The sequence below is a fragment of the Triturus cristatus genome, chromosome 4_2, assembly GCF_964204655.1.
Source record: "Triturus cristatus chromosome 4_2, aTriCri1.1, whole genome shotgun sequence".
Taxonomy (NCBI): domain Eukaryota; kingdom Metazoa; phylum Chordata; class Amphibia; order Caudata; family Salamandridae; genus Triturus; species Triturus cristatus.
This window is the reverse complement of record NC_140586.1, coordinates 75,988,208-76,013,163: the sequence shown is the minus strand read 5'-3', so window position 1 is coordinate 76,013,163 and position 24,956 is coordinate 75,988,208. Positions and strand designations below refer to the sequence as shown.

Here is a 24,956-nt window from a genome sequence, read left to right as displayed (position 1 = left end):
GGCTTTTAGTGGTCGGAATAAAGTATCACTTGACTTGACTAAGCGGGTGGAAACGGGAATCCACTTTTTGGGCCATTTCCATCTTCTACACCTGCGCTTTCTCCTGTCCCTTTCTGACAGTTTGCTGGTTTTTACCAAAAGGTGCAATAGCTTTGTTAGGGGGAGCTAAAAAACAAATATATATACCAATCCACACACAGACATACATATACATATATATTCACAAAAAAAAGAATAAAGGAACATTATAGTTATGAAATAGAATTAAAATAGCCTTTGAAATTCACTAAAAAAACGAATGTTACAGGGACGTTATAGTTAGGTTCGATTGTACACACACAAAACCATAGAAATTGAGCAGTTATAGTTAGAGTTATCTCAAGTAACTATAACTCATGCCCTAAGGTAACTATAACTTGTACCCCGCCACGCACAGTATTTTCATCCATTATTTTATAGTAATTGTTGCACTGATATTATCAATGATGTCATAGATGTCATGAGTAATGTAATATGTTGGGTAATTAGCAGTGCTTGGTGAGGGCACGAGTTATAGGTACCTTAGGGCATGATTTATAGTAATATGTGATAACTATAACTGCTGAACTTCTGTGGTTTGTGAGTGTAAAATCTGAACTTAACTATAATGTCTCTGTAACCTTTGGCTTTTTAGTGAATTTTTAAGGTTTTTTAAAATCTAGTTCCTAACTTTAACATCCCTTTAACCTTTGTTTTTTTCAGTGAATTTCTATGTTTTTTTTAATGCTATTTCTAAGTATAACGTCCCTGTAATCTTTGGGTTTTTTTCAGTGAATTTCTAGAGGTTTTTTTATTGTCAAGTAATGCTTAATAACCATGCGTTAATCCAACTGCTGCCATGCACAGCGTGAGCAGTGGGTAGTTGGATGCAGGGCCTGGCCTGTGGACCCACGCAAGCAGCCAATCCAATGCCGAGCTTGGCCTGTGGCCAGTCTCTTTGTCCAACCCCCTGAAGGCAGCAAACCCGTGGACCACCCCCCTGGCCCTCTTTTGGCCCCAGGGACCCCATCCTCTGGGGCCTGATGCATTTTTTAGGGGAAGGGGGCACTGGGGCATATTGGCCCGGGTGACCCCATACCCGGTGTGCACCATTATATTTATGGGAGAGGAGGGTCAATCAGCCCCCCTCCCTGGGCTGATTTACGCCCGAGGACCCCATCTCCCGGGGCCCTGCATATTCTAAAGGGGGAGGAGGAACGTAGCGGGAGACCGAGCTTGTCTTTGTTGCTGCTGATCCTCTGCAAATTTGCAGCAAAAAAAATTTGGGTCCCCAGGTGGGGTCCCTGTGGGACCTTACCACCAGGACTAGGGAGTCATGCTATTCGTACCCTGTCCCCTTGTGTTTTTTTTAAACTTTTCGTGGTAGCAGCTAATCCAATCTCACCATGAGATCTGCCGGATCCGCAGATCCTCTGCATCCCTGGATATACATAAATCTTTATTTTTTTTAAACTACTGAAAGGATTTACACCAAATTACAAAAAGCACCGTTTCTAGCCAGGATCTAGCTTTCGGCCAAATTTGGTGGAATTCTGTTATGTGGTTCAGGCTGTAGTCCTGCTCAAAATCCCTATGGGAAATTGCATGGAGAAAAAGCATTTTGAGACCCTCCCTTTTTCTCGGCCCCAGCTTGTCGAATCACCCCAAAACGTTCCAGACAGCAGCTGCATTGACTGTCACACTAGTTTTGAAAATTTCGTGAAGATTTGTCAAATGGTGTCAAAGAAAATAGCAAAACAAAAAACACTTTTCCTATGAAAACTAGGTCCTAACTATAAATACTTACATATATATATGCAATGCATAGCGGAGCTGGAGGGGCCGTTTTCACAGTCAGGGCGCCTTTTTGAACTTTGTTTGTCCCACGAGGATTATTATCACGCTTTGAAGGTCAGCGCCCACTTGGTTATGGTAATTAGGACTTCAAGTCCCATCATGCAACAGAACTACTCACCTGAATTTAATTGGGTTTGAATATGCAAAATAAAGAAGGGACTTCTACAAATAACTGCTGGTGCCTTTCATCTGTGTTTCATGCTGCCCAGAGGAAGGGAGGTGTCCCGAAACGCGTAGGCGGCGTTTGTGTGGGGAGAAGACCTGAGAGAGCGGCCCTGTCCCTGGCCTGACCTCCAGCGAGAGCGATCCACCGGAGCGGCAACCTTTTTCCTTTAATATATATATATATATATATATATATATATCCAACATGGACAGGATCCCAACTTTAAGGTGAGGCCACACGAAGATCAAATCAGCTCAGTTCTTTATTGAAAGTTTGCCGGCAAGCCCTTCTGAAGGCACATCATCCGTATATCTGCCGCCAGACGCGTTTCAGGAATCACCTTTCTTCAGTGGCGTAAGTCTTTAACAGCGCTGCTGTTCATGCACCATAACTTAAATACCTGCCTCAGTGGGCGTGGCTACTTTGCCTTCTGGTTATTGTAGTGCGCAGAAATTCATTCCCAGTGGAAGCGCTGTTAAAACAATAAAACTTGATCCTGGATGTAACATCCTTCAGGGGACCTGCCCCGCTTTGAAACAGTCAATACGAGCGGAAGCCTCCACCAACCTGCCTCGGTTTCAAGCTTCACTTCGTTCCGTTTGTCGCCGCACCAGGGTAGTGCAGGCGCGGACCCGCTGTATAGCGCTGGGCTTCACCTCCCGACCGGGAAACGGCCGTTAATTATATCCAACATGGACAGGATCCCAACTTTAAGGTGAGGCCACACGAAGATCAAATCAGCTCAGTTCTTTATTGAAAGTTTGCCGGCAAGCCCTTCTGAAGGCACATCATCCGTATATCTGCCGCCAGACGCGTTTCAGGAATCACCTTTCTTCAGTGGCGTAAGTCTTTAACAGCGCTGCTGTTCATGCACCATAACTTAAATACCTGCCTCAGTGGGCGTGGCTACTTTGCCTTCTGGTTATTGTAGTGCGCAGAAATTCATTCCCAGTGGAAGCGCTGTTAAAACAATAAAACTTGATCCTGGATGTAACATCCTTCAGGGGACCTGCCCCGCTTTGAAACAGTCAATACGAGCGGAAGCCTCCACCAACCTGCCTCGGTTTCAAGCTTCACTTCGTTCCGTTTGTCGCCGCACCAGGGTAGTGCAGGCGCGGACCCGCTGTATAGCGCTGGGCTTCACCTCCCGACCGGGAAACGGCCGTTAATTATATCCAACATGGACAGGATCCCAACTTTAAGGTGAGGCCACACGAAGATCAAATCAGCTCAGTTCTTTATTGAAAGTTTGCCGGCAAGCCCTTCTGAAGGCACATCATCCGTATATCTGCCGCCAGACGCGTTTCAGGAATCACCTTTCTTCAGTGGCGTAAGTCTTTAACAGCGCTGCTGTTCATGCACCATAACTTAAATACCTGCCTCAGTGGGCGTGGCTACTTTGCCTTCTGGTTATTGTAGTGCGCAGAAATTCATTCCCAGTGGAAGCGCTGTTAAAACAATAAAACTTGATCCTGGATGTAACATCCTTCAGGGGACCTGCCCCGCTTTGAAACAGTCAATACGAGCGGAAGCCTCCACCAACCTGCCTCGGTTTCAAGCTTCACTTCGTTCCGTTTGTCGCCGCACCAGGGTAGTGCAGGCGCGGACCCAACCGGATGCCAGTGAACAAGGGTGACTAACCTGAAACGCGTATGGCCATGAACTTTGCTGACAAGGTGGTGCTGTTATTTCCCTGCCATCCTGCCAATTAAAAGGTGAACCAACATACCGTGTGTGGCGCCTCAATTGTGGTGTGCTTGCATATGGATATATAGCGGTCGGCTCCGGATCGCGAGACGCCCCGCTGCGGATGTGCGGCTCCAGCGCGTTGAGTACAACGAGCTACAGAGGAACGGTGTGACCATGTTGGTGGGATCTACAAAGGCGGGGACTCAGCCCTACCTGGGACAGTAACCTACTATAGGTTTCAAGCTACTTTGGGGCTATAGCGGCAAACCACTATGGATCAAGAACAACAAAGACCACAATGCAATTTTGAGGCACGCCCACTGGGGCGGAATTACTTCAAATAGCTGCGAATGCGGCGAAAGAACTGTTGCTGCTTTCTCCCAACCGGATGCCAGTGAACAAGGGTGACTAACCTGAAACGCGTATGGCCATGAACTTTGCTGACAAGGTGGTGCTGTTATTTCCCTGCCATCCTGCCAATTAAAAGGTGAACCAACATACCGTGTGTGTTGCCTCAATTGTGGTGTGCTTGCATATGGATATATAGCGGTCGGCTCCGGATCGCGAGACGCCCCGCTGCGGATGTGCGGCTCCAGCGCGTTGAGTACAACGAGCTACAGAGGAACGGTGTGACCATGTTGGTGGGATCTACAAAGGCGGGGACTCAGCCCTACCTGGGACAGTAACCTACTATAGGTTTCAAGCTACTTTGGGGCTATAGCGGCAAACCACTATGGATCAAGAACAACAAAGACCACAATGCAATTTTGAGGCACGCCCACTGGGGCGGAATTACTTCAAATAGCTGCGAATGCGGTGAAAGAACTGTTGCTGCTTTCTCCCAACCGGATGCCAGTGAACAAGGGTGACTAACCTGAAACGCGTATGGCCATGAACTTTGCTGACAAGGTGGTGCTGTTATTTCCCTGCCATCCTGCCAATTAAAAGGTGAACCAACATACCGTGTGTGGCGCCTCAATTGTGGTGTGCTTGCATATGGATATATATATATATATATACTTTTATATATATATATTTTTATATATATACTTTTATTTATATTTGAGAGAGAGAGAGACATAGGTGAAAATGTCAGTATACTAATTTTAACTAAAATAAAATACTGAAATTCACCAGTTATAGCTTGAAGTTACTATAACTTGTGCACTTGCCATAGACAGTGACTACTTTAATGCCGCCATTTCAGATGTCATCAGTGGTTATCAATGATATCGTAGAACATGTCATGTATGATGTAATATGTGAGGTCATAAGCAGTGCCTGACAAGTGTGAAAGTTATAGTTACTTCAGTTAACTTTAACTGGTGAATTTCAGTGTTTTTTAAAAGTTTAAAATGTTATGTTTAACTGACATTATCATCTAAATAAAATGCCCCTTTAACCATTGGCTTTTTCAATGAATTTTCAGTTTTTTTTTTAATGTGAGGTAAGATTTCATTACCATGCCAAACTATCGCAAAAACGTTCAGTGCATGGCCTTTGGCTGGGGCTAGGGCCTGGCTTGTGACCAGGCCCTGCACCCAACCCCCGCAGGTGCCCAAACCCTGCGGGTGCCCAACCACCGGCCTCGCTCAGCCTGTGGCAGTGTGTGGTTTGGGACTGGCTGCATAACCTTCCATGGGTGACCTACCCGCACAGACATTAGCTAGGCACGGCATAGGGTTGGGCGCAGGGCCTGGCCTTTGGCCTTGCCCTGCACCCAACCCCTGCAAGCAGCCACCTTACCATTGCAGACCAACCCTCCACAGTTGTGCATCCCCCATCCAAACTTTTTAGGGTCCCAAAGAAATCTTGCAATAATTTTGTGGTACTCCCATGAATTTTTGCCAGGGGGAGGCGTGCTGAGTACAAGAGTACCGCGAGTCTGCTGCGTTGTGAATTTTTTTGTAAATCCAATTTATCCCATCCCTCTAGGTTCCTCTAATCCCTCTGACCTCTAAAGGACCAGTGTGTCAGGGTACCGCTACACTGGCCCCTTATATATTGTTTTATTTTCATTTTCAGGACATGGGGACTGAGTCCCTGAGTTCTAATGTGGAAGCCTTAACATTTCTCTTTGTGGTGCAGTCAGCCAATCACATCGCTAGGTCTAGCAAGACTGGTCCCAGTCCTGCTGACTAGCTAATCTGAAAGCTTTATTTGTCGTTTTTTCCCCTCAGTGCACAATCGACAATCCCTCTGTGGTACTGAGTCGCTAGATATCTATACATTTTAAGATACATTTTTTTTCTAAATCTAACACATTTCACAAATAACAAAAAGCACACTTTCCGGGTAAAGCTCTACTTTTCTGACAAATTTGGTGCAATTCCGTTTAGCCATTTTGGCTGTAGAGTTGCATAAAGTTCCTATGGAAAATCGCATGGGGAAAAAGCATTTTGGTAACCTGCCTTTTTCTCTGAACTCAAATCTCCCACCCCCTCCCCACCGCTTGATAGATCACCCTGAAACTTTCCAGGAAGAAGCTTGGGTGGATGAACCCTTTTTTTGTAAAGATTTGTTAAACAGTGCCAAAATTATCCGCATGACATAAAATCTATTTCTTATGGAAAATAAAACATTTACACAAACACTTTGGGTGTCCTATGATCCATGCAATGTTACAGTAGGCTGTAAAGATCCGTAAAAGTCTGCATTACATGCAATGACAGTGAGGTAAAATGTCTGGAAATGTCAGGGATGTTTACTCATGCAGCGATAGAGAGAGATAGAACAATAGAGAAATGTGGGTATGTGTTTTTTAATTCATGCAGCAATAGAGTGTATTAGATAGATTAGAAACGGCTAACATTTTCTTGATTTCATGTGGTGATAAGGAGGGCTGGTTATCTTTGAGGTATTCTTCATTTCATGTACTGACAGAGCATGATAAAATGAAAGACGTAATCTGAGTATTTTCTTAATTCCAAGTAGTGATACCTTGAGATAGTAGTACAGTTTTGTCCATTCAAATGCTCTTCATTTGTTGATGAGATTGAACAGAATTGTCTGAATCTCAACTTCAACTGAATTTTCAGATGGAAACTTTGTTTTGAAGGTCACAGATTTTTCTGGAGACACATATTGTTCAACTTCTATAGCTCTGGATTTAATGTATACTTAAATCATATGTTATTTTTGTTTGCACAATGCCTCTTTGTTCCTTTCTGTAATTTACTGTTCATTGCTTCATGATTCCGGCAGTAGAATTCTCCTTTCTTGGAAATAATTTTCATCTTGTTTGGTGAAGGACAAAGCCCTGTGATTGTTCCTGGCTTAATCTCACTGGAGGTTTGGGCCCTAGGGGTTCAATATATTCCAGTACAGTAGTATGTCTGTTTGCTGCACAGGTGAAAGGAAAAGTGCCAATTTAGATTAAAGTCTCACTCTGTGGAAAGACTTTCTCAACACAATTTAGAATGTGTCTTTGTGGTTTGCCCTAAATTCGTATATTGGAGGACAATGGTCCTTGGGTTTTCAGGCATAGTTAGCATTTTGCTATGATTTAGCTACGTCTTATCGCAGTAACTGTGTAACATTAACACCCCTAGCAGGGATCATCTGGTTACTCACCTTTCACTTTGGATTAAAAAAATAGTACAGTAACATTGATATTGAATGACAAAAACTGAAAGAACAATCCACTTTGTCTTAAAGTGCTTTGTAATATAAATATATTTGCATAGTTGTTTAAACAGGACACATTTTCGTCACGTAATTTTAAACTATTGCTAGAGTTAAGCCTGTTTACTACTACATCTAATGCTAGATTTTTTAAAAGTTCTGCATAGATTCCATGTGAAATAATTTAGCACCATAAATTGAGGATTATTTTCACAATTTCTTTTCTTTTCACAGCATCACCCACATCTTTTTGTTCTATTTCCCAGCATGCAATATTGGTATTTAGAAAAGCTTAATATAGTTTTTAATCGTATTAATTTTCCAATGGCAAAGTTTAGAGACACAGAATTGAGAAGTAAGAGGTAACATTTAAAACGGAAGGTCTAGTTTAATGAAATGTTATCACGTAATGAGGCATTTTAATGTTCACCTTCATAATTATGGAAGGTTTTGTTACAGATTTTTAAAGAAAATGGTATACTTGCAAAATATATTATAAGTACTTTGACTACCTCAGTGCCTTATTATGTCAGATTTTAATTTCAACATCTGTTTTTTGCTCTCTTAGAACATTTAATGTTTTTCGATAAATCTTGATAATTCAAGTTTTAAAAAATCACATTCTCTCTTTTCTCGGGTAGGAAAGAGGGAGTGAGCAAGCTTAAAGTAGGCTAAGACGGATCCAACTGGAAATAAATTGTGACTTGAAAGTTCTTACTTTTGTACTTTGATTAAGATTATTTTCCATTTAAACAGCTGAAATTAAATAAATTAGGTGAAGACAGGCTCATACTGCCGGGTGGTTTTTTCATAGTATTTCAGAATTTCTTGCCATATATTTGTTTGAATGTCTCCCTTTTTCTGACTGGAATAGAATTGAGAATAAACTTAATAAACTATAGGACATGAACGGGGTCAGACAAGGACCTAAAATAGTCCCAGTGACCAAAGAAAAGTGGCCCCAATTAGTGAATTAAATAGCTTAAAAAAGTGACCCATGTTTGCAAATTGAGGAAGCTTTGAACTTGTAAACATATGCTGTATAAGTGTTTTGCTAGGTATGGAAGACTACATGAAATTGAGTAATATTGGGGAAATCAACAGCCAAACAAAGGGCCACACACTGACCCGTCAGACCAGCCAATCGGGCACTGCTTGATTGCCCTATAGGCCAGTTCGACCCTGAATATGTAGGACATTTTAGAACTGTGCCACATACATTTGGCCTGGGGAATGTTCTGGGGAAATGTTGGGTTTTTATTAATTGGTGTTGCTCTAGATAGCTTACAAATTACTGCAGATGTAATGAATATGGTTTGAAAACAACAAACCCAGTAAGTGAGGACTGAAAAGGTAGAAATTAGACATTTTGGAGAGAGAAACGATGGTGAAAAAAGAAGCGCTTGTAAATGCAGTACCTCACACAACTGCAATCAAGCTTTTAATTCTGTCGTATATCGGCACCGTTTTTTTAGAGTTAAAACAATATAATTAAAATAATTTACAGTTTTGTATTAGATGGTAATACAACGTATTGCACACCTTTTTTCAAAAAGCCCAACTCTTAATTAATTAGATAATTCTGGTATTAGCAGGTTGTGCCAACCATTAAAGGTGAAAGTCCACTTCTTAGAATCTCCCTTTTGCATGCATTTGATCAATATTTCCTTTTTATTCTTTTTTTCTGTATCATTTCTTTTTCTTCCTTTGAACATTTTAGTCTGTCTATTTTTATTATTGCTATGCAAGTTTATTACATTTTTCTTTCAATATCTCTTTCCCCTTTCTTTTGTCTCTCGGGTGATTCCCACTTTCCATGTACCCCACTTACATTTCTCTTTCGTCCTTTAGGTGTACAGTGGACAACAATGTTCACACGGGCATTCCCTTTCAAGTGTTTTAGTTGTTTCTACGCATATTCGGGAAGGGTGTGCGTCAATCCTTTTTGGCAAATTGTGCCAATGAGCCTCTGTTTTTACACTTTTGTTTGAGAACAGCTGATGACTGCAACCAGTCCCCTTTTATTTTTGGGGTTCTGTCTCTACCTCTTCTTTTCTCTAGAGTGGGCTCTCCGAGGTCAGCATTTATTTCAATCTATCTGAAGTCAATTGCTTTTTGTGTGTTCGCCTTTTGTTTCTTTGTTCGTTATTATTTCATAAACTCAACCAATCTGAGGAAACTGGAGAAAGTAATTTGTGGAAACACGTTTCACACCGTTTTGGCAAAAAATCACTATTGATGTCTTTGTTTCCTATTATTTTTTTCTGATTTCAAGTTCTTTCTCGCTCTATGGGCTTTGTACCTCTTGCAACCATGAGTGATGAAAGGGTGCATTTTTTTGCTCGCCGGGCCATTGTTTTATTTTTTTAATGAATTTAATTACAAAAAGTACAGTGGAGTGCCTTATAATTCATGCCAGTCGGTTTCTTCAGTTATTAGTGTTTTGTGGTTTGGCACGCACATAATTGCTAGATTGTGACATCACTGCCCAACAATAAACAGACTGAGCGGTTGCTGTTCCGAATCCTGCAGCTCTATTGTTCGGGCCATCTGCAATAGCATTTTATTTTTATATAATTTTAATGTGTTTTCCTTACGTCCTACGTCTTTTGCTTTATTTTTGGTGGGAATCCGCCAGTTCTCTCTGCAAACTGATGCTCAGCTGGAGCTGTGAAGTGTTTGTCTGTGATGCTCAAATTATGTCAGTTTATACTAGGAGGTGCGTTTTATTTTTGTAAATGCTTATACTTAAAGTCGTACATCTGTGTATGAGGTTTGAGTGTTGGCTTACTCGCTGTTCTGGTCAAATTGCAAGCATCACTCACACAAGGTCCCGCACCCATAACAGCCCTGCAACGTAGACATACACAGATGGCCATGGAAGGCAGCAACCAATGCAAGTATGTTAACCCTCCGAGGAAGTTCTGGAACACACACCAGCAGGGTCGTATTGGTAACGCGGGCACTCGGGAAATGGCCGAATAACTAGTGGGCTGCTTTTTTGGGCAGCCTGGGGGCTGTCTGTGCTGTTAGGATGCAGCCAGTGGCCCAGTGGGTGCCTGAGTGGCCTTTCTAGAGGCAGATGGGTGGAGGTGTCACTCCCTTTATCTCGCTGGGCCGGCCCATTCATGTATGCTGATTGAGCAGGGTCTGGGAGCCTAAGCAGAAGTGGTCTCACTTGCATTTATTGGCTCAGCAGTGTGAACTAATCTGTGCAATTGTTTTTTTTATCTTAGTGAAGTTAATAAAACATGCCCCCCACCCCCTTTCTTTTCATAAAACTTCCCCGAAGCAGTGTTTTGCGTAAAGGAAATATGCAAATGCAGGCCACTTTTTTTTGGTGTTCCCGGGCCGATTTTTTATCCCATTCCAACCCTGCACACCAGGTACATCTCACGCTACAATCTTCACTCACACAGAGAACAGAGACGACATATGCCCACGTGAAAAACACTTAAAGAAAGGGAGGCTGCATTGCATGCTTCCCCCACACGAGCAGATCAGGTATAGCGTGTTGAGCAACAGTGCACACCCACCCTCATACACATGATCCAGATATAACACAGTGGATGTTTCTCTCGCACAAAACAGATACAACAAAACAGCATAGATAGTGCAAGCTTCATTAATTCAGGCTCAAAGAACTGTATCAGTTGGAAATATCAATTTAAGCTTCGCTCCAACATAGCAGAAACGAGACAAGTGGCTGAATTTTAGACATTCCTCGCTTTTGCGTCTAACATACAACTCATGCAAACAACATACAAACACATGTAGCAAGCAACCTTACACGCTTCACTCACGCATACTTTAAAGGTACACCACAGACAGCCGCAGTAGAAACTTCACCCTCAGAGAAAGGCGCATCATCGCAAGCAGCAGTGCAACATTCTCTCGTGTACTTCAGTGGTCCTTTTATGACTAATTCCTGTGTTCTGCTACAGCTTCCTTTAAAGCTTTGGGTGGAAGGTAAAGCAGCCATAGTAACGTTATACAGAGCCGTGCTATGTGTGTGTGTGAACTCTGTTTTGTAATGTCTCCTATTATTTCCCCCTGTACATTTTGCCCCAATGTAGTTTAATACTCCATTCGTAGCTGTATTTTTCAAAAGTTGGCTTGGCCTCTATACATAACCCTACTTGTGATGTAGTTTAGGGGTACCAACATAAGCTGTATCTGAACCCCTGAAAAGCTTTGGGGTTCAGGGCTAGCTCTCATTTATTTCCCAGAGTGGTTCAGATTTCTTTAATATGCTTTCAAAAATATAGTTTCAGTCTGTAGATTGGCTATTCTCCAAACTCCCAACACCGTTCATTTGAAAAACATATTGGCTTTCGCTGAACCCAATGAAAATACTCAGTTATGCTTCAGTAAATTCCAGTTTGTGTCCGAGAATGCTCTTAATTTGAGCCTCAATATTACACAATGTAAACTCTTTCGTCCTCTTTTTTGGAACCTAGGAAACACTCATGGCATTTTAGTCAGAGGATCTGATCTCTCTGTCTGAAAACTGCTTAATTTTTTAGCCATAGAATACCTCTTGTTCGGTCCCCGAAGGACACATCCTATAGCCCAAAATAGTCCCAATTTAAGGCACATAATGCTTCATTAAAGCCTCAGAATTGTGTGTTACAAAAGGCTGCTAGTTTCAGTCGCAGAATGTCCCCTTTCTTAGGGCCATTACAAACCTTTATTTTGCACCAGACTGCCTCTTAGTTGAAGTTATATGTCATAATTTACAAAAAAATTGTTCCGCTGTGTGTAGATTTTCTATGACTAGCACCAATTTGGTTGCATTTTTGTGAACAATGTTTAAGAGATATTTATCTGAGTCAATATTCTCATTTTGATATTTTAGTACCACCCCCTAATTTGAACCCCAGGACATCAGATGATGATCTGAATGACTAATTTTAGTGCATGATTACTGCTCATCTGTGACCTAAACCACACCTTTCGTAAGTTTATATTTGATTAAAAAATGCTCGTTTGAGCTCCAAGATGTCCCACATTTGTGCTCCTGCGTAATGTTCGTTCTAATTTAAGTAATCAAAGTCCTCTTGTGCTGAAGGAAAAACTCTGGTGACATTTGAGAAACAAAACAATTTCACTCTGCTTCAGAATCTTTCATTTGAGCCTAAAATGTCTGTTCTGTTAGCTTCAAACATTTTTCTTCGTGCCCCAAGTTCCTACTATTACAACCCAAAACTGCATTTCATTTTATCACTACACTGCTTCTCATTTCAGCCTTCCAATTCCTCTAATTACAGCGTTAGAATTTTTTATTTTCAGCCCAAGAATGTCTCTCACGTGAACCCTAGCCAGCCTCACATTTGAACCTGAGACTGTGTCTAATAGGAGCCATAAAGTATCACTTATTTCAGGCCAATATGCCTTCCATTTGAGCCATAAAAATCCCTTTAGTTTGGAGCCTCACAGTACCTCTGTTTGCGCATTTAATGTCTTCTATTTGAGCTAAGGAATGCCTCCCACTTGAGCCTAAAAATGTCTCTTGTTTGAACCTGAGAATGTCCTGTTAGATCCATAGAGAACTTCCCTCTTAGCCACAAAATGCATACTCACATTTGAGTCACAGTATGCCTCTCATTCGAGCCCTACAATATCTCCATTAGAGCCCTAGCGTAAATCCCATTCAAATATGCAAATGTCTTTCATTTGAACTCTAGAATGTTTATCTGATCTCCAGATTGTCTCCTAAATGAACTCTAGAATGTCTTTGATTTGAGCCTGAAAATACCTCTGGTTTGAACCCAAAAACGTTTTTTAATTTAGCTCCAAGATACTTATCAGGTCATGTCACATATGTGAGCTATGGAAAGTTTCCAATTTGAGCACCTATTTGTTTTAGCGTGTTTCCCACGAGCCATCATATTCTTCTCAAATCCGATTTGGAAAGATTGGACTACTGGCCTTAGAATGTCTTTAGTTTTAGCCATAGAATGCCTCCTGTTTCACGCATAAAAACCTTTTGCTTCAGCCGTGAAATACCTTAAATTGAATATGTATAATACCCCTAATGTGAGCTGTAGAAAGATTCTAATGTCAGAATTAGAATCTCTGCAGTTTCAGGCCTACAATGCCTCTTTTTTCACCTCTTGGATACACATATTTCAGACTTAGAAAGGCCCTAATTTCCTTCTGATAAAGCCTTCCTTTTCAGCCGTGGATTACCTCCAAACTTAGAATAATTCCCCATTGCGGACCTAGAAGTTCTCCTATTTAAATTCACGTATGCCTCTCATTGGAGATCTAAAATGTCTCCGTCTTTCCTAGAATATCTAATTTCATCAAATAAATATTTGGCTATTGAAAATTTGCCAACTGAAACAGTTAAACAAGTAACTCAATTGTGTTATATGTCAGCCATTTTGTGGAAGCGATGCTGTAATGCAGTTAAATGCAAGTAGTATGATGCTTCGCTGCCGATGGTTGCCCGTGTAATGTCAGCCAGATTGCTCTGAAATGTTAGTAAGCACGGCTCACTTGCATACTTTTTTTTTATCAAAAGAGGATCTCTTGTTTTGAGTTTGAGAGCCCAGTGAAATGCTTGGTAGTCCCTTGGTCCTTTCCACATTGGACACATGAGCACCTCCCTGTTTGACAGTCCAGAAGAGCAGTGACCAGTAATGCATTTCTATCAGCTGGGCATTCCAGCTGCTAAATGCTATGTTCAGGCACTTCTTGTAAAGAGAGCATCTTTGGGCAAGTGCTTTAGTGTCCTGCACCCAACTGTTAATGATCAAAGTACGAAGTTTGAACAAATCCAACTTATGGGCCTTTTTTTGACTGTCTGCAGTACTGATACAGACCAGCCTGTACCAATTTCTCCAAAAGACCAAAACTATTAAGGCTTTTGATCTGTTATTTTGTTATTGTTCAGTCCTTCCCTATATATTTTGGCAACAAAGTTATCCAATCACAATGGAGTGATGCATGATGCATCCGATGTGTGAGGGAAATTCTGCATATAACTTCATCTGACTGGCCCTTTGAAAAGCATATTGCATTTTTTTTGTTAGCAGTGAGATCATTAATGCTCTCTAACAAATGAAAAAACATTCGTACTGAATGTGTGAGAGATAATTGAGCCTTTTCCCTGTCAGAGCAGGACACTGCCCTTTCTAGGCTCTTCAAAGCCAACCTCAGGCCCATGGGCCGCCCTCCTGGTTTCTTAACATATGCAACAAAACATCTATATGTTTTCTTCATTGATCAAAATATTCATAGGAAATGTGAAAGGGAAACAACAGATGCCACATTTTTAGAATTATGTATTTGTTGTGTCAGTTACAGCTTGCGATAAGGTGGTACTTTTATCTACCTTTGGGAAGATCCTGAGCTTTGCTTCTCTTGCTTTTGCAGTACTTGATTTCACCTACATTTGACACGAGGCTGATCATTCACGAAGAAATGCTTGGACAGGTAAGGCCCTGTGAAGATTATAGGGGAGGTACATCCACTTCTAGTTCTCTATACCAAGGTGCCTGTTTACCTCGGAACAAATACGGGTATGCTGCTGCCTCTGTGCACCTAAAGCCCGTTGGTGTTGTCTTCCATTCTACAACCTAAGATTTTTGATAGACGAGTGCCCTTTTGCTGTTTCATAATACTTTTGATGCACCACATACATCCCTTAATTGCAGTGAGTGTGTGAAGCCACTAATGCTGCTTGTCATTGTAGAGTACCTAGATGGCTGCCTTCACTACGTTTTTTGTGATGGGTGGAAATGTATCAGAGGGTAGACTGCTACATAACCTGTGCTGGGAGTTTGTGGTCCTCTATTACTCTGATTAGAAGGAAGATGAGCTTTATTTCAAATCCATGTACATAAAGAGTTTATTTCCCAGATCATCTCGTTATGGGTGTCTATTTTAAAAACAAAGAATGAATGAAGGGAAGACCTAAGCTTGATAGAATTTGACAGTTATGGGCTGCATACGCCCATGAACGCTCACCATTCCTTTACTCTTACTATGCACGTAGACATTGTTCTGACTTAAGTGTTGCTATACCTTTTCCTTAGCTCTCTTTCCCTAGTGCTCAGCCAGGGTGAGTGATGGAGTGCTTGGTGATGAATGGAATGCTGAATGCTTAGTGATGTCTTAGAGTGCATGAGTGCCTGGTGATGTGCTGAGTGTCAGTTGGCGCCTGTAGGTTGAGCAGCAGGGAGGCTGCTCCTTGTGGGGCGATCTATTATCATCTACCTTCATACTTACTTACCGGGAACTTATATTGTAACTGAGTTATAATAAACTCTTCTTCTACAAACCTGCTCTACGACTACACAGACTTATTTTACCCATTACAACAGACATCTTGAACTGTTCTTCTGTTTATCACACTTTTTCTTAAAAAACATTCTATTTTACTTCTAAAGTTCCACTCCTGGCTTTGTCTCTTGACACAACATGCTGCTGCAATATGTGTACATTTCTATTTTGTATTCATTTCCGTATTCAATTATTTTGTATTCAGATATCCCTGCTGTAGCTCCCCATCACCATCTCCTTTACGCTTTACATATTTATGTCTGGGTTTCTCTCTCCATATGATTTCTGATGCAGTACTACACTATCTTGATAGCTCACTTCTGGACAGTGTCTAATCTGAGTTTACGGTTCAGGAGATGTGGCCACACCATAATCGCTGTATTCAGTTATTAACACAATACCTCTTCAATGTTTATTTTTACAGCTGACAAATCTTCCTTTACCCTTATTCTAAATATTAAAAGCAGCCATCTAGTGAATGACGTCACCATATAGCTCAAAACCACGGCTGACAGCATCAAATAAAGCAACATTGTAGAAGGCTTATTGTTGGTGATTGTTAGGAATGCAGGACTGGGTGAGGAGAACTGTTTTTCTCTACCATGGATGGTTCCTCTTAATAATCCTCTGACCATTGTGAAATTTTCCAAAATTATCCTAATCATTTCACTCCTTTTTTGGGGAATTTTAATTTGGGTAGATCTTAATATGTTCTACAAACAACCACACCCCTTCCTCTTCTACTTCACTGATAAATGCATTTGGATGATGGACCTTGTGGCAGTATCTTGGGGTACACATCTTCTGTCCAGAAAGGACCAGATTTGTATCTTGCTTTTACTCCAAATCGTACTGGAGCTAGCAGTAGCAAAGGCAATACAGGATTTTCTTCCTAGTGATCCGATACTCTATGAAAAGCAAAGTTATGTTGATGAAGCCCGTTGTTGTGTTTTTCTTGATGCTCCCTGGATCTATGAGCTTGAAATAGCACATGCTAATGGTTGTGGGCCACCAAATTGTGAAATGGCTAGGGAGAAAACAGTCACAAGTACTCTCTTTATTGACAGGCCAGATAATATGAAATTCTAATGCACTCCTTTTGAGACAGAAATGTGTGTTGCATAGCTCTGGAGAGTGCACCATTGCTCGGTGTTATACCACTAGAAAAGTCACTCTTTACCACCAGATATTTGATTTTTTTAATCTCAGTCAACACAACAATCATGCATGTTCACTGAGGGTCTCTATGTAAGGACATAAGACCCCCACAATATGACTCTGATTTCAGGAGAGGTATGCAAACTGAACTTCTTTGAAAATGTATTTTCATTGAGATTAGAGGGGCTGGCAGTTTTAACAGCAAATGGCACAGTAGGCGGGTCTGGCACTTTGTGCATATCACTTTCATAGGAGAAAAGCCTACTCACCTCTCCTGGAAAAGATATGTTCACTTGCACCGTGTGTGAGGGGCATGGCTGGAGAGTGCACCTTTGCACTGCATGCAAGATGTGTATTGTGCTTATCTGAATGGGAACAGGAGTCTGTCTTGGAACTCCTGTACTTGAATAAAGCACAAGATGGAGGCAGCCTGCTTATGTTCTTTTCTAAGTTGAATGAAGCTTTGGAACACACCTGGCTGGACTTTGAAGAGAAAGAAGTGGGGGAGGATTCACCTTTGATGTGCAAAGGATGCAGCCCCTGGCCCCTCCTGCTTACCCTGAGTGTCACAGCTGACATGTATGTGTAATGACATTGAAAATGCCTCTCCCTCCTGTGTACCTTGTTTCCACCTTCTGTTAGGGCACATGTAACTCCACCCATCTCACTGCTCATTAGACAAGGTAAACACTTCGGATAGAGCATCCTTTGTGAAACTGTCTTAAACTAGAGGCAACCCAGAACAGAGAGGGGCTTTGAAAATCCCATCTGCTATCCAAGGATACATACTGGGCAGAAATCCCAAGTTAGTGTTGCAAAGATTTCTCACTGATATTGTCCAGACTCAACCCAGCAGTGTGGAGTGGAAGATTTTTGAGTTCCAAAGATAGTGTCTTTGGCAGCCAGCTGCCCTGCCAGGTTTGGTACAAACCCCTGTTGTTGAAGAAATTCCTAGCAAGAACAGCCAAAGACTGTCTGGGGAAGGAGGAGCTACGTTCTAGATGCAGGAGATTACTGGACGGCATCCTCCAAACGAGTTCTTGTCTTTACTTTTAAGGATCTTGGGCCCTGACCCTGCCGGAAATGCTAACCTACCTTGAGAGGCTAACTTGTAGTAAGTAGGGTGCCAGAAGTGTCCCCAGCAGTTGGATGCTATCTAGAAGAGTAAACTACTTTTGTGGTAGAAGGGCAAATAACGACTTCCGATGTGAGGCGTGGGGGGTTCAGACATACAAGGAGCTGTTGTGAGCTTTAACCCGACCTTGAGCTTTCAGGGTATACCCTTGGCTGCCACCAAAATGACCGTGAGCTTGCTCGGTCCTCCCCACTGCAGTGGAAGCGAATGGTGAGGTTGCAAGTGAGGTTGTAAGCTTTCAGACCTTTCAAACTATTCAAAAACTGCCCAGCAGCAGTTATGACGATATTTGGCTGTAAAGCCTTGCTTCTTGGGAGCCTTTGTGTGCCTGCTTGTGAACAGTGTTTCAAAAAAGATAATGTTATCTCCTTACATGCCCGGTGTGCACATAAACCGACAAAGTTGGTAGGCTGTGAATGATCTGTACAAATTCTACTGGAGCTCAAACGCTATCCAGCTCCAGTGACGTGTGTAAGTGCTGGGTTTCTCTAGACTCTAGAGTCTAGACAGTCCTTTGAAGAGTAGCACGCTGATTACGTGCATATGTGTTCCAAGTGCCTTCCTATATGTCGAAAATCGCAAGCTGCCCTGTGCCTTCCAAACTGGATACACATTATTTTCCTCACCTGTAGTACATGCCTGCTTTAAGGGCTTCGGATTGGGGGCCTTCCCCTGTGAAAAAAAATGAGTCTCGACCTCGGCCGGCCAGTCCTCCTGAGGCGAGTTACGTGCATAATGCCAGGGTGTGGCGCTGTCGCGATAATAGGAACTGCTAACTGGGGATTGGCTAAACTGACTGCACCAACAGCTGCGCCATTGCCCCAGAATTACCCACTCCTTTCCACTGCGTCTAGGATTGGCTGAGGCACTAGAGAAATCTTCATGCCTCTTTGAGATTTGGAAGTCATAGAGTTTGAATTCCGGCAGTGCAACTTTGCATCTCATCCGTGGAAGGAAAAGGAAGGGCATTATAGTGGGTAATAGTACCACCTCTATTTACAACTCTTAAAAACACGCCGTACACAAACAGAGGTTGTTATTATGTTCAGGAGAAGCTACTGGGATTGTGGCATGAGAAGTTTTGAAAATGAAATATTCTTATATCCATATCTACGCAGATCGAGTGGAACAACGGTTTTGCTGAGATGATCAAAGAGGGATAGACTGCAGTTTTGGAGAAATGTTCAAGAAGGGACAAGCTGCCGATGTAGAAAGATGTTCTTATCGAAGAATGTTCTTTATGCCAAGGGGCAGGCAGTGCCATTGAAAGAGGTCTTTCAAACAGAATGTTCTTATATGCTATTGCTGCTCTGGGGAATTAGACATTGGAGAGATGTCTGTAGCAGACTGTTTTTATAGCAGTAATTCTCATAAATTGAATCTACTGTATCAATAGAAAAACATAAGATTGAATTGCAAATTCTCACCCACTGCTGTCACATCTGAGCGCAGGCTGGGGCCTATCTAAATTCCATTCGTTTCTCTTCTGTCTATGCTCCCCCTCCCTGTTTGTTTGGGTTTTTTGTTACTCAGCTTAAAAAAAAAGCATTTTTGCCCAACTGCTGCCTCTCTGCACAGCATTTTGCTCAATCCCCAAAGGATGTGAGTTGGAAGGCATACTGCCCTTGGAAAAGAGACAGTTCCTCCGTTGTGTGGAGACACTTTCAATATTTTTTAAGCGTAACGGATCAGGGAACTGTAACCTAGTGCGCCCATCTGTAATTTTGGGACAGAAACAAGGCGCAGATGTCTATAGTAAATCAGGACTGAAATATGCATATTAATGGGAGCTGCAGCCCGCATGCACCTCCACGCTGCTTTCTGTATACATTTCAGCACAGCCCTACATGTGCACCTCTACACTGCATGCTGTATCTGCTGTAGAACTGTACTACATGTTCACGATGTGGAGCTGTGTACCAGCTGTGCATCTCCTCACTGCACCATAAACCTATCTACCTTCACTAGAGATGGTCCATTAAAATTAATGCTAAATCTATGACGGTCTTATATTACACAACCACACTGATTGGTTTATCTATTACAAAACTGTACCAAGCGTGTCCCATCACCTTCATATTGTATTTAGTATAGAAATGTACCATGAGCGTCCCATCACGTTACATGCTCTGTTTACTCTCCTGGGTTATGTAAAGCAACAGAGAATTATAAAGCAGTCTATTGACTTTGGTGCGCTCTCCGAGCAGTGTACCACACAAGCGCCCAACACTACACATTCTGAACTGGAAGGGTAAATCAGCTTAGGGGTCCTAAGGTTGAGTGGGCAGTATAGGGAGCAACTGATGGAAAGCAAGAACCATAAAGATTTCAGGCCGGGCGAACCCAAGGGTCCCTGGAAGTGAAGAGGAACCTTCAGACTCGAGAGTGAGCATGATCATCAAGTGACCTGCTGGCAGAGTACCTTTTTATAAGCTGAAATAAAGAGAATTTACAATCCTTCCTTAAATACTTATTGACTTTAACATATGCTTTCTCACAATCAATATGTCAGGCCTACTGTCATTGTCATAATTTTTCATAATAAACAGATCAGACCTATGGCATCTGAAATATAATTTCATAGTGAAGCGATTGAACTGATCAGGCCTCTCGCTGATCTTAGTGACTTGTCACCATAACCAACTCGGGCCTTCTGTATTGGGGTCAGTTTTCCCACAAAGCAAATATGAGGTACACAGTCATAAAATTCTAAAAGTATACAAACCTACTGTTAGCACAGCAAAATACTATCTCTCCTAAGAGGGTCAACAAAGATTCTTACAGTTAACATTTTTTGTAACCCTGGTTTGCCAGAGGGGGGAACCATCACCAAAACCCTTGACTGCTACGGTAATCTGTGAGATTCCTTGTAACAAAATACCTATATGTACGGTTTAATACAGATAATACCAATCCAGCTTTAAATGAACATTAATATCAACAAATGCTTTTCACCATATGTACGTCTGGCCGACTGATTTTACTGTAACATTTCATTAAAAACTGATCAGGCCTACAGCCATGATCATTGGCTTGCTACCATAGAAAATTCAGTCCTTCTATATGGTGTGCAAGCTTTGCCGCAAGATAAAAACTGCAATAAAAGCTCTCTTTTTAGTGGAAGCACACACATTTGGCCCAATCAAATCCTGTACTCGAGAAAACCAATGTGATGGTGGAGCCTAAGACCCCCTCTTGCTCTGAAAGATCTTTTTTGTTGATCACATAAGGTTAGGTGACAGCTGCACTGTCAAGACAGACCTAAAAACGTTATGCAGAGTGGTGAGACTTATTTAGACAGCCGTACTGCTACTAGTACAAGCACCTAGATAAACAACTTAATCATAGCTGCGTGGAGGGGAACCACTTTTTTCTGTGGAAGGAGACAACTTCGCCCCCATCAAAACATGCACTGCTATCCACCAGCATGTGGACAGAGCCAAAGCCCCTCTCTGTAGTACTTCTGAAAACTCTTTTGTAGGCTGATCACATAAGGTCTGGTGATAACTGCGTTGTCAAGCAAGACTTAAGCATCAATCAGTCTGGCAACTGTTTACTGCCCTTCTTGCCTATCTGATCCTGCACACGTCTCAGCATGCTGTATGTATTACAGACCTGTAGCATATCTGACCCATCACACTGCATGTTGTACATATTACGGAGCTGTACCAAACTTCCACCTACACACTAAATGTTAAATCTTTTTGAGCAGTACCAGACATTCATCTCTACAGCGATTGATAAATCTATGAGCTCTGCTGTAGGAAATCCACTTTTCAGCACGGCCATTGTGGATTTTTTTTTTTAATCCTTGTTTTTCTGGATTTAGCACTCTGTGCCCCTTACCCCTGCTAACCATACTAGCATGCCTTGACTCCCCATTTTAACATGGTTGAAATGGCATACTCCTTATTTGGTATATTTAACTTGCTTATAAGTCCCTAGCATATGGTACACAGTGTACCCAGGGCCTGAAAATTAAATACCACTAGTGAACTGCAGCACCTATTGTGCCATCTATTACAGTGGCAGTGCAAACATGGATTCAGGCCTACCATTATAGCCTGAATGTAGCAGTGTAAAAACTGCAAATCACCCGAAATAAACCCGTTTGACAGACCAAAACCTTCTTTTTAAATATTAACAAGTCACCTATATGTAGGCCTTATAGCCCACAAGGCAGGGTGCATGGTATTTAAAAGTATGATATGTAGAATGTTAATTTTAACATGTCTTTACAGTGACTAGCACCCAAAAGCTATTTTAACTTTGGCATGACTAGCTGTCCTATATAGAAATCCAGAGTACAGATTAAAATAATAATACTGTATCTTGGGAATGGTGGTAGCAGGTAAAGAAAGTATTCAACCACTGTTTTTAATAGGTATTAAACATCTAATTCAACAGTGAAGTCGAGTTTTTAATAAATATTAAGGAAAATAACCTTTCGGAAAGTTACCTTTTCCCTGCCTTAAGTTCCTGGAGTCTAATTTGCATGAGCTTTCTAGCTTCTCCCGGACAGTAATTAGCCTTGAATAGGTTTGAAATGCTTCTTAGGAGCAAACAATGATCTGACCTGAATGGGCAGAGATGACTATACTGAAACTCACAGAATAGGATGAGGCTGTGGGCATCCGTTTTGACACTATAGTGTCAAATCCTGCTTTAGTGTCAAAGCCTGCTTGACAGGTCTGATGAGTTCACTTATAACACTCGTGGCACACTTGAAATGGTTGAGAGCAGGGTGTCAACAGAATTCTTTTTGATCTGTTGTCTGGTGGCTGAACAGTTCTGCTGTTTTCTCTGGGTTTACATATAACCCTTTGGTCACACTCGGAAGGAGAGAAAACAGGATACCAAAATAATTCCTGAGCATCTATTGTCTGGTTGTTGAAGGACTCTGCTTTTGTCCTTCGAGATATCTGTCTCTGTCTTTGGGTTTGTTGTGGACACAGTACCCGATCCAAACTGGATATTAGTGTTAGATGCGGGAGGACCCAAGGATTACCATAGTACCCACACCCCCATGGGGAAAACACGTTTTGGGACCCCCCTTTTTTCTCAGCCCCCGCTTGACGAATCTCCCCGAGACTTTCAGGGTAGGAGCGGAGCGTAGCGCCCCATTAGTTTTGAAAAATTCGCGAGGATTCGTCAACCGGCGCCAAAGTTATTCCAAATAGAATGTTGCGGATTTCCTATGGAAACACGGTCCTAACTATAACTATCTACTGGCGACCGCCAGTAGATAATATATATATATATATATATATATATATATATATATATATATATATATATACATACACACACACACACACACACACACACTCTCTCTCTCTCGATCTCTCTTTCTCTCTCTCTCTCTCTCTCTCTCTCTCTCTCTCTCTCTCTCTCTCTCCCCCCCCCCCCCCCCCCCCCTTCAGAGTCCAAGTGTAGTGTGACTGAAGACATTTGCCATCTTGAAAATGCCCAAAGTGGTAGGGTTGACCCTGGGAAAATGTATCCTATTGGTTAAGGCATGCTCCGGAGTCATTCCCATCCACTAGCTAGTGCCAGGCATACACGTGGCACCTAAAGGCACCCACTTCTCTTCACTTTCTGGAACTGTGGAAAATCAGAAGAGAGCTAGACCTTCTCTCTTTGATCTGAGAAGAACCATGAAGGGCTGGACTAGCCCCGTTTTGTACCTAGGAAAAAGAAAGGACTCCAAGGGTCATAACACAAACTCACTGTTTAAACTACATGGATACAGCAAGCTACTAGAGGCAAAGTACCCAGCAGACTAGTGCCAAGTGAACCTATACTGGACCCTGTTCTTGGCCTCTACCTGAGACACTGTGAGTCTCTAAATAACTCCCACGAAGTCCTGAGGGCTTTAGGAGCGCACTCCTTTTGTGGATGAGGCCTTAAAAGTACATCAGACTGTAAAATCTTTGACCATGATAAACCTGGTTGGTGTTTCTGACTCACGTTCCAGTGCAATCTACCTCAAATTGCGCCTGGATCCACGGGCAGCTTCTCCGCTAAGGCGGAGGAGCGTCACACCCACTGCTCTGAGCAGGTGAAAAAGGAAAAATAAAATGTTAGTAACGCATTGTTATTATCTTTTTATCTTCACCTTCGTAGCTCAGCTGGTTAGGGTCGGGCTGTTCTATGCTGTGTCAGAGGAGCAGGGGAGGAGTGGTGGCACTCTGTAAGCCAAACATTCATGTGCACTTAGCATGTTCTCTATCCTGGAGAACATGCCCAGGATCCCAGTTCCACAGAACCACGGCAGTCAGTCCAATCACAATGCTGCTATCAGCAACTGTGTGTTTGTTTAGGGGAGTCTGGAAGCCTGGCAGCTTCCTGTTCCTGCTTCCTGCTCTTGGTGTCCTGGAAGTGGGCAAAGAGGACCAAGAGGCGGCGGCTGACAGACAGGTAAATGATTTTTTCTTTTTCTCTTTTCATTCTCTCTCCCCCCTGTGACTCGCCTCCACCACCGCCATTAAGAAGCAGCTGCCACTGCCTGGATCTCGGTGTGTGTCCATTTATTATCATATACGCTTTTTGCTTTTCTGTGTTATTTCTACTCAAAAGTTAAAAAAATCAAATCTCCTGTTCCCCTTTTTGAATTTTGTCACTTATGCCACATTTTGTTGATTTAATTTTACTCTGTTTTTCTAATTTGGTTTGGGATTTCTATTAATTAGAATATTCACTTTATAACTATTTTGATACAGTGTAAATACTTTCTACATTGCCCTAAGTTGAGCCTGTCTGCTCTGTGCCATTGCTACCAGGTGGTTGACCCAGGGTTAATGTAGTGACTTTGAGGGTTCACACTGACAAGTGGTTTGATTATTTCTTGGGATGGGTAGTCACCCCAATTATTAAACTACTTACCATACAGCCACCTGTATGCTAAATACTACAATTATTACAGACCTGTACCCCCACATAAACATCTATGAAGAATTTTAAGCATAGGAAGGAGCTGTACAACATGCTACACATTGAATGTGAACTCTAACACCC

At 42.1% G+C, this 24,956-nt stretch overlaps 1 protein-coding gene across 26 annotated transcripts in view; it reads left to right on the top strand.

Annotated features, from left to right (window-relative positions):
• Positions 1-24,956, top strand: part of NFIX (nuclear factor I X) — a 1,406,323-nt gene that overhangs the window by 507,457 nt on the left and 873,910 nt on the right. For 3 of the 26 annotated variants that reach the window (XM_085600613.1, XM_085600606.1, XM_085600601.1), the window contains exon 1: positions 14,744-14,797. The exons of the other annotated variants lie outside the window; for them this stretch is intronic. In XM_085600613.1, the coding sequence (XP_085456739.1) occupies positions 14,786-14,797 (12 nt within the window). In that variant the 5' untranslated portion in view covers positions 14,744-14,785. Of the gene's footprint in view, positions 1-14,743; positions 14,798-24,956 lie in introns of those variants that run through there. 26 annotated transcript variants of the gene reach the window in all.